A 16,697-nucleotide genomic window follows, 5' to 3' on the forward strand; every position below is an offset into this window, starting at 1 on the left:
CAAAATATATCACACCTAGATGATCTGTGAGGCAAAACATATTCAGAGAAAGAAGACTAGTCCAGTATCAAATGCCTACTGTTACTGCCTGCACAGCATTACATTGGATCTCCTAGTTTTCTGTTCAGCATGTGCCATAGACTGTATGGTATGTGCAACACTTGCATGTATGCATCATGCATACATGCAAGGCCAGATTTCACCAGCACTGAAAACTACTGAGAAGTTCTAATGTACAGAACTTTTATCAGGTAAAGTGAGACATATATACCAGTTTACTGAAATGACAGCAAGAAAAGTTGGTTTTAAATATGTTATCGAAAGGATTAGCCCTTTAAACGGAACATAAATTCAGGGGGCCAACACATGTTATTTCTATCAAATGTGTGAACGTGCATTTGTGTAAACAGGAAGGTGCTGTTTAGACTCTTTGTAACATCAAGTTGAATGTCCCATGTTGCCTAATTAAATGAATATGATATCAAAAAGAGATGTTCACTCAAAGTGGACGTTATTTTAGGAGCTGAATACAAATACAAAACAAAAACCGGAAGGGCACAAAATCATAAACTGTCTGTAAAAACCATGGAGGTAAAAACCGGACAATTGTGAGTTCACGTGACTTTATATTTCTCTCGCGATACTTTGAGGAGCTTCCTGACAGCTGAAAACATGGCAGACGTACACGGACGGAAATGGGACCGCTGTCTTGCTGATACAGCCGTGAAAACAGGTTAATGTCTTTTCATAAATGTCATATTATTATGTAACGCGTCTGTAAGTTATCTTGCAGTATATTACACGTGGTAAATAAGCTGTGCTACCAGCCAGTCGAGGTCCTTTTCTACGGGACATGTGTCTGACCATCCTGGCACAGCTTACTAAGGTCAACCATAAACCTGTCTGCTGAACGGGTCAAACTAACGTGTTTTGTTATTTGGGTGAAGAATGATTAGACTGAAGAAGACCACACAGCGTTGGGATACAAGCTGGGCTTTGATTAACGGACTGTACTGAGTGTGTGAACAAAGTAATCAGAGTACACGGATGGCGTAACGTTGTCACAGCCGTAAAGGATCATTCTGTCCACTTTCATCCTCAGACTAGTTCTCTGACTCAGGCTGTCTCATCTCTCCATCGCCCACAACTGAACATTTTACAGTTAAATAGCAGCAAAGAGCATTACAGTCATACTCTGGCTTTTAAAACTAATGCATATCTCACACATACAAGGTTTTTGTTAAGACTGTCAGAGGTGGAGATTCAACTCGGACCACATGCACATGAAACTGGGTGAAAATGAGAAGTCTGCCCCCCCCCCGAAATCACCCAAACCATTAGAAACTGCTAAATCTATGAGTGGGACGGACCACTTGATTACTCTGCTTATTTAAACCACTATTAAGTCCTCTCCTACTCCGTATTCTGTCTTTTAATACAGCATGTATCAAATATGGTTCTTCTGTATGAAATGGTGATTTAATCCTGTTTCATACGTGTAAATACAGCGTGATGACATCAGATGTGCTGTGTGACAGATGGTTCATAATCTCTATTAAACAGATTCTTTATTCATATGTAGCATGCTCGATAGCCGATGGGTTCAGAGATCGGACGGTTCATCATTTCCTTCCTTGCAGCCTCCGGGCCTGTCTGGGAGGACATATGTTATTGTTTTCCAGAAGATTTTCTCTGTCAACAGGAAAATGCAAAGCCAGCCTCTTCAGATTTATCCACTCTGGAGAGAGAGTGCTGGCACGCCATGGACTGAGGTGCCTTTTCAGAATTTCCCAGTTTAGTGTGGACGGACTCCTGTAGTGTAGCCGGTGATGGTCTACATGTGACCAGTGTTCCCCAATTTTCCACTTTTGTTTGGCATATGGTGTTATGATTTGAGTTATTTTCTGTTATAACAATAAATATTTTCAACTGATGCAGCAGCAGTTCAACTGGAAAGCAGAACAAACCCGTCAACCTATGAAGTCTGTAGTAGCTTCATGGGCTTTGATCCAGGAATAAATTAACCTGACATCATTTAAGCATGGCGCAAACACCCTACAACCCGGATCAACAGATAAAGTCTACATTTATAATTATATTTGAGATATTTTGCTACATTTAGCCCATTATCAGCAGAAAGAGAAGTGAAGGAAGAGAACAACCTGAGCAGTATCATTACAAGTCTCTTTTCTGTCTTCTAACTGAAAAACATCACTTTTTTATTGTTGTACACTCACTTCGCATTGAAAACACCTTATGTGTAACATTTACTTTGACAGATAGCTAATACACACACTACTCAGCAGACATGTTTGAATTTACTGCCAAAACCATCTGCTATGTATAACAGGGAGACAAAATGAATAGATGTTTCCTGGTTTAGAGGTTTCCTCCCTGGACTCTGGCCTCCTCTCAACCAATCGTCACTGAACTACACAGCGTTAGGTATTGAGCAGATCACCATGGGTGTTGATGTAGCACTCAAATACTCAGACTGGCAAACAATCTGTCCCAAAAGACACTTAATGACGTCAACTTTGGCACAATGAAATATGTTTCTTGCTGGGAGGACATTCTTCATTCTGTGTAGCAAACTGTCCGCTGTGCCAAGGTGTGTCTGTAGCCAGAGAAGCTCTGCAGCATATGTTCTGCTCAGGAGCTTAGGGTTCACTTTTATTTGTTAGCTCCATCTTTCCACGTTTGCTCAGGAAGATGTTGTTCAGCGTATTTTGTGTAGCATTGTTAACTTTAGACGAACCATAAACTAGATAATCGCATAAACGGTTGGTATCCTCTGGTACATCTATACGTCATTTTACACACACAGGTTCAGATTAAGTAGTAAAACTTTGGATATCCTACAAAGGACATGCACTGAACATCACAGGATGAGAGGAGATATATACTGGCCAGGGATAAAAGTGAAAGGAAAGCATGTGCATTGATGTTAGGGAGGAAAATAATTAGAAACGTTCTCTTCATAACAGGAAACAACTGTCTTTATTGGAAACATTTAATTTGAGAAACAATGTTAGAGTGAGACCGGCCTTTATTAGTCTTCACCACATGTATGCTATCATGCTCACAATGACAATACTAACATGCTGATATCATTTTTTTACCTTGTTCACTGTCTTAGGTTTGCATTTTAGCTCACTAACGGTTGCCAATTGGCACAAAACACAAAGTGAAGCTGATGGAAATGTCACTAGTCTGAGTCATGAACCAAATTATTGCGCACATTGAAATTTTGATCTGATGATGGCACGAGATGAAATGTCAGGGTACCAGAGTAGCTGCACAATTAAACCAACATTATTTATATTACTTCACAGTTACAGTAATGACTGTCACCGTGTCATATTAGGAAAGATAAGTCTGTGCAAATCCTGAACAATGTCCCCTTCATCACAGAGAAACATCACAAGCATTAGCTCCACACAGAAATGTGCCGCCACAATCGTTTCAAACTTGCAATGTGAGTTTTACATCTGAAGTTGTGTTTGCTGCACTAAATTCACAAAATGGAATGTTTTTATTGACTCCATTTCCCAAAAATGCTTGAAATAATGAACAAACGAATAACAATAACATTAACTAGCTCTGGACTTCATTTTCTGGGAAACCGACTGAGTATTTTGTGGCCTGCGGGTTATACAGTTTATTCTACTGCAGCACAAATGTTTTTGTTATAAACCATTTCCCTTGGAGACGTACAGACAAATGGAGAGGACGCCAAAATGAGATGCTGATCAGCCCTCATATTTTGCCAGTGCTTTTGCTGTATTACTGTCAGTGGAAGATCAGGGGCTTCAAAAGGGGCTCTCTGGCTGAAGAGCAAAGAAAGCCGGAGAACCTTAAATGTAACTAACTCTTTGCTTGAAATGGACGCAGACGACAATGGGTTGTTGTTGATCTGCACTGAGGGCGTGCTGGGTCTTTTGTGGTCTTGTTTGACATGTGTAAGTTGTGCTAAAGAGAAGAGTCTGAGGGTTCAGGCAAATAGGTCATGCTGCATAGCTTACTGAATTCAATTAAGAGTCGGTGGGGCTCAAATGGCTGTTTTAAAAAAAATGTGTTTTCTGTGCTGGCTGGCCTGCTGTTGGGTGTGGTGTGGCCTGCAGCGAGGTGAAGTTAAGCGCACAAACACATTCCTCCTCAAGATCCCACTCCGGTCTGAGCACTTCAAACAACTGAGCCAGCTTCTGTGTCACTGAGACTAACCTCCTGCTGGACCACACCGGGTCAAGGCATTGCTTACCTGCACATGTGTGCACTCTTTGACCCATTACCTCCTCTGCCCTCCGCCTCATGGACTCTGGCCGCTCCTTCTCACTTATTTTCCCCCTCTCTTGCACCCCTTTTACTGTTTCCGTTCTTTCTTGGAAGTTTGTGCTCTCTTGCTGCCTTTTGTCTCCCTCTCTTCTCCTAATGAGCAATGTCTTGCTAACTTGTGATATTTACCAACTCTTGCATCAGACATAATAGCGGCACCTCGCTGACCTCATTACAGGTCTACATCTATGCCAGCCCGGTTTTTATACTGGATCAGACGTGATCACATTACCTCAGTACTGAAGTTAAATCATTGTTGGATGTGTAGTTCAGTCACTTTACTTTACATGCTTTCTTTTTTTCTTCCTCTCTGCAGTAACTGGTCTTGCTGTGGGCGTTGTGTTCTCCGTCCTTCTCTTTAAACGTAAGTGCTGTTTCTTAATTAAGGGAGACTGGTAAATGCATTTGTTTTTTTTGTAATTGCTTCTTTAAAACATCATTTATGTGTTCCCCCCCCCCCCCCCAGGTCGCACATGGCCTGTCTCACTTGGTTCAGGTTTGGGACTGGGAATGGGATACGCCAACTGCCAGCATGACTTTAGGTCTCCATACCTGCTTCATGGCAACATGGTTAAGGTGAGTGCGGAGGGTGAAATGTATTGTTTGTCAGAGGTTTGTGACACATCGTGCTTCATGTGTTTTTTGTGCTCATTTACAGGACCAGTAAGTGAAGGACTAAAGATGAGCAGGATTTGCCATGAAGTTGTTCATCTGTTTTTGTGTTGCTGCTCCTTTCTGTCCTGGCACTAACGTCCAATGATTCCCACGTTGTGTTTATCAGTCAATGTATATTTAATAAAGCGATTATGGAAAACTCCATCTGTTTCTCTCTTTGTTTTCTCTTTGTGCATGTTTGAGGAGAATGAAATGTGGTTTGTGGGCGGGAGGCAATTTTGTGTGTTAATGAGCTGGGAGACTGGAACTCCTGCTGTTTTGGAATGAGGGCCAGGTTCAGCATCTGCAGCCCTGTTAGAGGGTGGGAGGATGAAAAGTCCACAGAATGATGGAATAAAGAACATACAGTTGGTGGGAGACTTATTGTTGAAAGAGATAGTTATGTATGCAAACATAACTGTGTGTAACAAGAACATTATCCTATAGTTCAACTATTTATAGATGTAGATTTCTTCCAACACCATAACGTGTAGATAACCAAGCCTGATCTCCACCCATGCTAGATCATGAATTTGCACAGAATGATTTGTAGTCCTTTTTTAAGTTGTGTGAGTTGGACAAGCGTGTTTAGCTGTGACTGTATAGAAGTGTTCTTCCCGAAGAGGTGGAATAGCACACGTCTCCATATCAGGAAGAATCTCTTACGTCTTGTGTATTCGTTGGCCGAGAGTGTGATTGATCACTTATGTGTGGTTGCATGGGCCTGCTAGGAGAGAAGAAGGATTGTTTGAATGAGCGTGTGCAGGCGCACACATTTATCCAGACCCCTGGTGAAGCAGAATCTGTGGAATGCAGAGGAATGCCATTTATGGACTGGAGTCTGCTCTTATTACTAACAGGTGAGTTCTGCACTTTGCACTCTGAACATAACACATAGTTTACACTTTCACATCAAAGAAAACACTGACTCATGCACGCTACACACACACACACACTCCCATTCCCCCTCTCCATCACACGAACACGTTTCTCAGCAATATAAGCACATAATGGGCAATGTCAGAAATTAAGCCATGTCACTCGTCCCGTGTCCATTAAAATATCTGTTTGCAAGTGAAGCATGAGACAGATGGGGGTGCTTCTGGACACAAGCCAGGCTGAACACCTGTACACAGGTAGGATGAAGTGCAGGAATGGGGTGTGTGTGTGTGTGTGTGTGTGGGAGGGGGACCAGTGACACAGCCGAGGTGTAACAAGGCAGCCAAAACCCACGGGCCATACCTGTCTGTGCCTGTCTGAAACATCTCCATGATGAATCATAATTACCTGTCTAATAATGACACATATCCAATTTGTTAATCTAATGGATCAAAACTGTTCAGTCAGTGCTGGTGACTGTCTGGCACGAAATATAAGACCAGACATGTGTGCTGCTGCATGACTGGAGCTGCTGTAGCTGATGCTGCTGAACACAGATCTGCAATAACACTCTGTAAAAATATTCAGTTCCAAGTAAAGGTCTGGCATCGAAAACGTTATTATCATTAGCTACATGTAGCTGACTTTCTGGTGTCAGAAGGATATGCAGAAATATGGCCCCTGTGAATGCTATGCAATACGTTATTGTTATTTGTGTATTCATTTGTACGTAGAATTTGACCTTGAAGTGCCTTGCAGCATTTGCTTTGAGTCTGTCAGTGGTTTCGCTCCAAACCTATTGAGGCCTTAAAAGATCAAGTTGTCACGAGCACGTGATGTTGACATGATTTCGACTTCCTAGGTAAAACAAAAATGGATCAAAGCATTGGTCTGTTGAATCATCTGTTTTCCAGTTGTGTTGCATTATCACCGTTTTAGTGTTTTAATTTTAATACCCCAAAAACGTGTGAGTAAGACATTGCCAGATTGCAAAGATAACGCATGACACTATTTGTGTTTCCATTTGCATTTTTTTCCCTGTGAATCTGATCTGCGATCTGGCCTCGTTCCTACTTTGGGAAACATTTGAAACCTTCCCAACAGTCCCCCTCCTCTTCCTCCTCCTCCGTTTTCTTCCAGAAACGGCACAGCAGGACCCCTGTCTGGGGGCTCAACCGCGCCTAACCTCTGCTCCAGAGTTTTACAACAAAAGACAACAACTTGGAAAGTGTTTCTCGGCAGAGTTACGAGGGAATTAAACATTGGACGGGCAGAGAGAACAAAGGGGAGGGCCGGTGTGAGTCGATGGACTCGGTGATGAGATAGCGCGCATAAGTAATCCCATCTCTCCATCCTTTCCCCGTCAGACGCACGGTTCTGTTTTCTTTCCGGATGATGTAACTGCTTTATGACAGACTGGGCTCGGACGTATTTCCTCGCCTCCTGACCAAGTGCTCACATTGTCCTGACATTATCGGCGGACGCTGATATCCGACTGCAAACCGCATCCTCTGGTTTTAGCAGGAGAGGGCTGAGCTCCGCGGGACGTTGCGCAGTGCTCCACAGGCGGCTCCTCGCGCTGGTAAGTGTCTCCACGGGGTTCGTTAGTCAGAAAGTGACTTTTACGCCATTACTCATAGTTTAAAAAAGTGTCGTTTATTAGTAGCTTTCACTTGATACTGTCGGTAGGCAGCCTCCGAGAGCTGCTAACACGTTACGGTACTTCTCTATGTGTAACGTTACTTTCCATCCGTTAGTGAGCTGCGACACTTGTTTAAAATGTTGCAACTTCTCCCAACTTCCGAAGTAACTCGATGAAAAAACATGAACTTGCCGGTGAAAAATCAGGGGAATCACGTTGCCTAAACTATAAGCCTAGACCGAGTGCGATACTTACAAATAAAGTCAGAAGGGAAGATTTCTTCATCTTTTTAACCTGTGTCAACCGGAATAACTGACGTTACCGTAGGTTAAGTTACTGGGAACTGCTCCCGTACCAGAGATTGTGGGTAACACACTATTCAAATTCAGATTTAACCATTTCATCTGTATAAAATGTCCGAAAAAAAATAACGAGTTTTTAATCGACACTGTATTAGAGACAGTAACTCAATAATACTAACTCTTTCGTTACTGTTTGTGTTAAATGTTTGTGTTAACTCTTTATATTTCTGTGACCATGTACAATGAGAGCAACACAAATACCGGTGTTAGATTCCTGGTATGTGTAAACCTTCACATACCTGGCCAATAAAGCTGATTATGATTAGCATAACATAATACAGTCAGGGTGCTCAGTCTGTAAACATGCTGTGTTTGAAGAAAGTAGCCTGAAGTCTGTAAAATAAGATTTATACATTTTAAAGAAAGTCCTCCCCCCTCAGAACAACACCCCCCAGATGGCCCTTTATCTTTATTATCTATACACAATAGATAAGGAGAGCTCTATTGATTCTTGTAGACAAGGTGTCTTGTGTCAGAGACATATGGAAGTGCTGAACTGTCTATGTGGGTGACCACCGAACACTTTTTTTATAAGCAGCAGGAGAAAACGGTTTTGTGGGCTGTAAATGACGTGACTGGCTGAGGCATTTTTAAAGGAGAGTGTGAAACAGAGCAGACGACAGACCATTAGAGTCAGGTGGTAGGAGCAGACATTTGCCTGTCTCCCCCCATTGTATTGTCTCTTCTTGGACACTATGAACTCAGTATGCGTGTTTTTCTCACTGCAGCTGGTGATTCAGGCAATTAGGAGGTTGTCTCTTTTAATCATTCAAATGAGTCAAACGCGCGACTGCAGAAAATATGAAGTAAAGAGCCCCCTGGGTTTTAAGCTGCTAATCAAATTGCCAATTTACATCTGGAAGAACATGATGAGTCATAATTTCACAGTAACTGTAAATCCAGGCAACATCCGACCAGTGCACATCAGAGAAAAACATCAAGAGAGTTCGTGACTATACTCTTTTGAATGTGTGTGTTTTTGTGGAAAAAGATCAACAGAGCGGTGAAATGCTGTGGTTTTCTGCCCCTTTAGGTGCAGTCATGTGGCAGAGGATTCAGATTTGTTGGGCACTGTTTGCACTGTATTCAGCGGCACCGCCTGCACACATCAACCGCCTGGCGCTGTTCCCTGACAAGAGCGCCTGGTGCGAAGCCAAGAACATCACACAGATAGTCGGGCACACGGGTTGTCAGCCTCGCTCTATTCAAAACAGGTCAGGATGAAGGCCCTCTCTGTCTCGCTCTTTGTCTGTCTGACAAGTTCTCTGCAGCTGAAAAAACAGGTTAATGCAGAAATGTATTTTTCTGCCTTACTGGTAGTAGTTATTTGTTTCAAATTAATTCAGTTAAAATCAACTTGCATAGTCTGTAATCCATCCATTCCACTTGAAGTATGAAGAAATAACAAATGACTTTCACTTCACTATGTCGGGCAAGTTTCAATTCTGCATGTTGATTTCTGTACTTGAAATAAATGTGAATCAGTTGAAAAACGACCTAAAAAAATGATCTAAGATTGTTTAGGAAACTGCAAACATTGATATTAAAGCCGAACACTGGTGATATTAATATGTTTCTTATTGTCAACAAATCCGAATGAAAAAGACCAAAACCAACAAAGCCCATCGGTTCCCACTGAGGACATGAATCCTAAGAAACGGGTCATGAATGTGTTCCTTCATGTAAAAAACAAAAAGGCTAAATAAAAGAACTAAACTAAAACAGCTGAGCACTGTACCTTTTAGCAAACATTACTAAAACAGGATTACAGAAGTACTGCATTTATTTAGGGACTATTTTCAGCCAATGATTTGTTGCTCTAGTGCAGCAGGCTCATGTTCATGTTAACGACGGAACATGTCATCCAGTGCAACAATGTGGCTCAGTGATGTGGTTTTGTTTAATGGAGTAATACGCTATGTCATGCAATGGCGACACTGAAAACACTTGTTACAAGGATCAATCTGTTGCTTTGTTCTTTTAATGGTATTTGTTGACAAATAGAATACCACTAGACTTATCCTTTTTTTCTGTGTGCTTGATCTGTAGTCAGTGGACAAAACATGCAAATGTAACATTGTGACCCTTCCAAGTCATTTCTATACCGCCTTTGATTTACTCGTAACAGTTCTTTAGTTATTCTAGCAACAACGACTCAGGAAATATTTATACGTATTCCTCCTTAAGCTGCAGTCCCCACAGTGACATGTACATGTTTTGCACACTACTTTTTATGTTCAACAAAATATTATTTGGGAAAGGACACACTCTCGTCTTATAAGGAGAAGTTTCCCAGTGATTCACTTTACATTTGTGAATGACAAGTCTCCATTTTGTGATTTTGTGTTTGGCCTGAGGCTACCAGACATCCACAGCTCTTGCTTTCACAGGCGTGAACGCTCTGGCTGCATATGAATCATGCACTAATGCACTCTGTCCTCCTCACAGAGCGTGTCTGGGTCAGTGTTTCAGTTACAGCGTCCCCAACACGTTCCCACAGTCAACCGAGTCCCTGGTGCACTGTGACTCCTGCATGCCTGCCCAGACACAGTGGGAAGTGGTAAGATTTATGGCACATTAGCTCATAGCGAGCACAGACCGACACAGACTTTTCAAACTCGCACACAAAACCACAGGTTTCTAACATGAAAGAATCCCTGTTCGCTGGCTAACACAAAGCAGAAGAAAAAGAAGAAATAGAGAAGTTCTAATAAATTTGTGCCACAATTTCTGCAGTTCCCTCTATGGGTTACATATGACCCTTAATCCTGTATCTTATATTCCTCAAAAGTTCATTTTACGTGTCAGCCAGAATGAATCCAGTCTTTCGACAACAAAGGCTTTGTAGCGAGGTGTAGTTTGGAAAGCTGCCAGGTAGGCTAGGCGGGTGGGACTTCAGGTGGGGTCGCCTCATGTTTCAGTGGAAAATATTGTATCTCTTGGAGTGCACTGCTGTTACCTGATAGATTAATTCATTTTCATACTATTTTTGTTGCTTGAGAAAATCCAGAGAAAGTGTGTTCACAATCTCAGATTACTTCCAACTATCTGGAAATGGATGTTTTTGTCTGTGGTTATGATTGATGTTGCAGGGCTTTAAACTAAATTCAGTTTGAGACAAAACAAATTCAGCTCTCATGAAAGACGAGACTGCTCCGTGCTGGTTTGGCACTTGGTGGTAGATCTTGATAAAACTGCTGAATTATCATTTTCAATGGATAATGGAAACCGTGAGAGGAAGTTGCGTGATGTCTCGAGAGCGATAGAAGAGCTTGTGCAAAATTGAGGTTTACAAGGTGCTCGTATATTTTCTGTTCATTTTATATTTATTCCATGGCGCGATCATTTTCTTTGCATGAAAATACAAAACCCTTTAACAAAGCAAAAAACGCAGCACTAAGGAGTAAGAATTTAACCAAAAACACACACACATCATCCATTCACATATACAGTAGCAGTATGCACATACTGTAAATATCAGATTTCCTTAGAAGGAACATAACAAAATAGAATACCTCAATTAATACAAGTACATACATATGTACACCAAGAAAGAATAAATAAAAGAAGTACAAATGGAAAAATAACCCAAGAAAATTCCCTCACCTTAAATGTTCACAGTAGTTTTGTGTCAGTGTTGCTTACTCATTTTATGCCTTTACAAAGTAGTAGTACATTAGAAATGCATATGATAACAACAAAAGCATCATACACCCTCAACTCGTATAGCTACAAATTCAATTTATGTGTTTTTGTTCAGAATACTCTGTTATTTAATTTTAAACAACATAATTCCTTTATTGTTTTAAATTGCCTTTATTGTTTTAAATTAGTTTTAAAACTACATTTTATTTTGTAGGGCAGGAAGGAAAGTATTGTTCGCATTGTGACGTACTTCAATTTATCCTGAAGGAAATGCATACAAATTTAATACAATGATGACCATCGATCATCATTGTCTACCTGAGTATCAATCTATCTAGCCTCAATCAATAGTCAAAGACAGAAAAACTATAAATATATCTATAACACCTGTATTACTTATTTATAATATAATAATAGATTTCTAATGAAGGATTATCTTATTTTATCATATCTGTTACTGTTCAGTGTATTAAAAAAGTGGAGGATTTCAGACCACTTTGTTATAAAGTGGAAGATTTAAGAACAAGGCCAAATATAAAGTTCAGTTCCTGTTTGTTAGGTTGCTGAGAGTACGTAGGGTTTGACAAACCAGCAGAAATGCAGCAGCCATTGACTTTGTACCTCTAGATATAAATAAACACAACACTCAACTCTCTCTCTCTCTCTTTATGCATATATGTATTTGTATGTAATTAATTGCATGTGTGTGTGTGTGTGTGTGTGTGTGTGAACAGGTGACTCTGGAGTGCCCGGGCAGTGAAGAGTCTCCTCACGTGGATAAGCTGGTTGAGAGAATCTTCCACTGTAGCTGCCAGTCCTGCAGTAAAGAAGGTGGCCAGGAGGGGGCGGTGATGCAGCTGTATTCAGCCGACAACGTCCTGGACGCTCCGTCTGACACCCGCAGCGGTGCTCAGTCTCACCCTCTGCCCCCTTCAGACACACACTCTAAAAAGCATGCTCACCCACACACAGACCATCACACACTGCCACACACATCTGATGGAGGATAGGTACGACTTTTTGTTGCTCATCTTTCACGACCTCTCTCCTCCACACTGCATCCTTTGTACCAATCTGTAGTATTGTAAAGGCACTTTGAAAATATGGCTTCAGTTCAGTCAAAAAGTTTCTCTAAAGGCACACACACACACACACACACACACACACACACACACACACACACACACACACACACACACTCACTCACTCACTCTCTCACAAAGTCATGCTATCAGATTACACTCTAATTGTATATAAACTCGTACAAACACACCAGGCTATGCATTCTTTTTGTTTTTTTCTGACTAAACATGCAAATGTGTGCATCCAGACATGACATGTCTGTTAATCTGTAATCTGTAGTCTCATTACTTTTTTATCCGCTTTAATGCAATAAATTCTATTGTTGTAATAACTGCCCGTTTGTTTTATTTGTTTTATTCATAGTGCCAGTTAATGCTCTCCTCTTCTGTCACAGTGAGCATCACAAGAAATGGAGTTGGAGAAAGTGTTTTTGTGTTGAACCAAAGAAACACCCACATCTTTCTTTCACTGTCTCTGAAACTGAAGTAGTTTTCTTTATCATCGTGCGGCTGTTGTTTGAATTTTTGGCCACGGCACATGGTGTTACTTTCTTTGATCAACAAAACCACCGCCGTGGACAAACATTTAATAGATGTTGGTTCCGCTTACTGGAGCACAGAAGAGGTGCATGATGGGAAGAGACCCTGCCTGCTTCATTGGCCTGAATACGATCTCAGTGTGCCAGACAGTTTAATGAGATGCGGTGATGGAAAAGCCACAGAGAAAGTTTTACACATACTTTCCCTTGTTTATCCATGTTATTCATGATTTTTGTATGTTAAGAATAATGCAGAATTTAAAGGATGGCATTTTTTCAAGTCTGTCTTAAAGCAATGCTCACATGCCCATAAAGGAGTTTTTTTGATTTATTCTTAGCGTGTCTGCAAAGTAAGAGATGGGGGGAAAACCCACTGTCCTCACGCTGTGCAAAAATGCCTTTAAAAGTCCGGCTAAAGCTAATATCAGGTTACAGTCTTTGTATTTCAACAGACAGCGTCTACTTGCCGAGCTGCTGCAGAAAGATAGTAACACAAAGAGGGAATCTCTTTCTCAAAAGACCTTGGACGATATCCACTTGATGTAACTCAAACCGTTGACTTTGTGCCCTCTGTCCATTGTAGTCATGGTACTAAGGCATCTCTTCACAGTAAGTATGGAGAGAAACAGCAGCCAATAACTCTGTCAATGTACATATGGGCATTTGAAACAAATGTGAATCTATTCTTTGAAGTATGTTGATTCACAATGGAAAAAGTACCCCACAGAGTTCTCTTAATCGAGGTTCAAAATGGAATAATAATTGGCATGAATTGAATTGAATCAATGCATAAATATAAAAACGTATTTTTTTCTTTTTAGTTATAAAGTAAAGATAACGATATATAACACGAAGAAACAATTATGTTACAGGTCTGTCATTTCTGATTCATTCCTCCCAAAACCTCCTTAAAGTTTTCTGGAAAGATATATGTAATTTAATACAAACTCTAAGGAAACTAGAAACAGTGGTCAACTTTCAACTACACTTTCAATTCGTGCATTTAATCTAAATTTAACTAGTTAATCACTAATGATAATAGAGAGTATTTTAATCAGTGAACAGCAGGTCAGCTGAACTGAATTTGTCTACAGACAAGCATACAATTAAGTTTCTAATAATACGTTTTAAAGGAGAATTTTTTCCAAGGAAATCTTTTTTCTCTTATATTTAGTATTGAATTACAAAGTTGTTTCTAGTAACAGATTTTTTCCCGTATAAATTTAGACTTGTAGTATTTCAATCTGGACTTCAATAGTGTACTTTATTGTGGAATGCTGAACTGATGCCACTTAATACGGTAACAAGAAATAATAAATAACACGAACAATACAGGAATAACATTCATCTAATCACATTAGTACTCTATGTTGTTCATGAAAATAGCACAGGTAATGATAATAGATAGATCGATAGACAGACAGACAGACGGAAGGACGGACAGATAGACAGATAGATAGATAGATAGATAGATAGATAGATAGATAGATAGATAGATAGATAGACAGACAGATAGACAGATAGATGATGAATTGAAGTAGTGAATGTAGATGAATCACCATGGCAACCTGCAGGATGCTGTTCAGTAAATGAATGGTGAGTGACCTCGTACGGAGAGCGTTACAGGAGGAACATTGTTTGAAGTGGTTGCCAAATGATTAAATAAATCTGTGCAATGTTTAGTTTGAAAAGTTCACAGAGAGTCCAGCAGATGTCAGCAGATGTTACAGCTGGAGTCTAGACAGATTATATTTACTGTCAGCCTCTTTACTTACATTTCCCACTATAGAGCCAGACACTAAACACACTGAGCCACAACATCTCACCCATAGACTCTCTGCAGCATCTCTCCTCTCCTTCATCAGACTCTCTACAGCATCTCTCCTCTCCTTCATCAATCATTCCCTCATATCTCTACTTCCCCAGACAGTATCTATCCATCCAGTTCTCGTCAGCTCCGTCCCATATCATCTCGTCTTTTTTCCCTCGTTCCTTGTAATTAAATTTGAACAGCGAAAGGTTGACTGTCTGTCTGTCCTGCAAAACAAATCGATCACTGCTTATCTCCTGGCCACACATCTGATGCACTGAAGATTGGTGAAAAGCAGACTGCAGAGGGAAAAAGTCAGAGGAACATTTCTAAACATATCTCAGCTTATTGTGATGTATTGACTTGTTTATCAAGCTTTGACTTACTTATTTTCCTGCTTAAAACATGTACTTGTTCTGTTCTCTTGCACACTGCAGGCCTTGATGCTTATCATCTTTCACCTGCTACAAACTCCTCATTTCTTATCTTATAATATATGTTTTCTGATACAGTTTTGGGGGATTTATTTTAGCCTATTTTGATCTGTGACAGAGTCACTATTTAGAGTATGTGTGACCTCTATGATACCCGGATGTCATTTTACTGAGATGTTATCTGATTATATGCTAAACTTGAATACACTTATGTCACTCTATTGGACCGATAACAACATGAACAGATCCAAGCAGCCTTTGTAATAATTCAGTACGGCCTATTTTAATTATTGTTTAAACAGACAAACACAACATACTACCAACAATGCCTCTATAGAATTGGCTTATTGTTGAAGAATAACTTAATACAATGTTCAACTGTGATCTCATAATGTAGTCCAGATTTGTCTTTTAGGACATTTTACAACAATTTAGTGCATAGTATCATTTATAGTTATAATATATATCAGTTATAAGCCATTAATAAGAACAACGACTTGGTTGCCAGGTTGTAAAAATCACTTTCTTTGGTTAGTGTTTATCCTTTCTATTTGATAACAATGCTTTTAGAAGTGTTGGTAATTCATAAATGAGTACAAATGTCTTATTTTGTTAATAAGTCATCAAGTTTATATTAAATGCACAAGTGTTAGTAATTAACCCCTCAGGGTTTTACAACAATCCACCAAGTCTACAGTAGGCTAATAAGTTGATAAATTGATTTCAATATGTATCATAATGGAAGATTTTCCACAACCTGGCAACCTCAAAGTTGCTCTTAGTGATCCATGTGACTAAAAACCATTAGTGACCTAAATACAGCCGTTATCTGAAACGTGTATCCCCATTATTAAGGGTTATGTAGACAGAAAAGGTACAGCAATGATGTAGAACTATCCTTTATAACCGCAGCCCAGCCCTTTGTGTTTCTTGGGTCCGTTCCACACGTTCGTGTGGCACTACCCATAGAGATGCGTTCACGAGTGTCGCGTTGAAATGTTCGAAACTAAAATATTGCAATTTCATATTGTTGCGAGACCGCGTGGGCGCGCGCTGAACGATAGTGCGCGCGGCCCGGAGTCGCTCGCCCTCACAGACGCGCAGCGGCTCCTCAAACAGATTCACCACAGCAGCACAGGGTTCAACTCACAGGCGCTCTCCTCCGCTGCTGTTTATACAAGTATATACACAAGTATTTATTTTATTTTGAGGTAAAATTAGGAGCTCTGACTGGATTACCGGGAGAAGAACTCAAACACAAACACACCGGAGGGATTACCGGGATCTGTACTTGGAGGTAGGCAACAATATTCTC

General features: G+C 40.4%; 2 protein-coding genes across 2 annotated transcripts; both read left to right on the forward strand.

Annotated features, from left to right (window-relative positions):
- The first annotated feature begins 652 nt into the window (after window positions 1-652).
- LOC142970638 (MICOS complex subunit Mic10-like) lies at window positions 653-5,152 on the forward strand. The gene is made up of 4 exons (XM_076110994.1): window positions 653-733; window positions 4,652-4,699; window positions 4,802-4,911; window positions 4,994-5,152. Exons 1-4 carry the CDS (start codon window positions 673-675, stop codon window positions 5,000-5,002), a joined length of 228 nt encoding a protein of 75 aa, XP_075967109.1. The 5' UTR covers window positions 653-672; the 3' UTR covers window positions 5,003-5,152.
- A 2,029-nt stretch (window positions 5,153-7,181) lies between these two features.
- nbl1 (NBL1, DAN family BMP antagonist) lies at window positions 7,182-12,933 on the forward strand. The gene is made up of 4 exons (XM_076110932.1): window positions 7,182-7,450; window positions 8,906-9,086; window positions 10,321-10,432; window positions 12,252-12,933. The coding sequence occupies exons 2-4, from the start codon at window positions 8,914-8,916 to the stop codon at window positions 12,525-12,527; spliced, it is 561 nt and encodes a 186-aa protein (XP_075967047.1). The 5' UTR covers window positions 7,182-7,450; window positions 8,906-8,913; the 3' UTR covers window positions 12,528-12,933.
- Window positions 12,934-16,697: the final 3,764 nt, after the last annotated feature.

This window comes from Anarhichas minor, unplaced genomic scaffold, assembly GCF_050575085.1.
Source record: "Anarhichas minor isolate MPS153535 unplaced genomic scaffold, ASM5057508v1 ptg000043l, whole genome shotgun sequence".
NCBI classification, from domain to species: domain Eukaryota; kingdom Metazoa; phylum Chordata; class Actinopteri; order Perciformes; family Anarhichadidae; genus Anarhichas; species Anarhichas minor.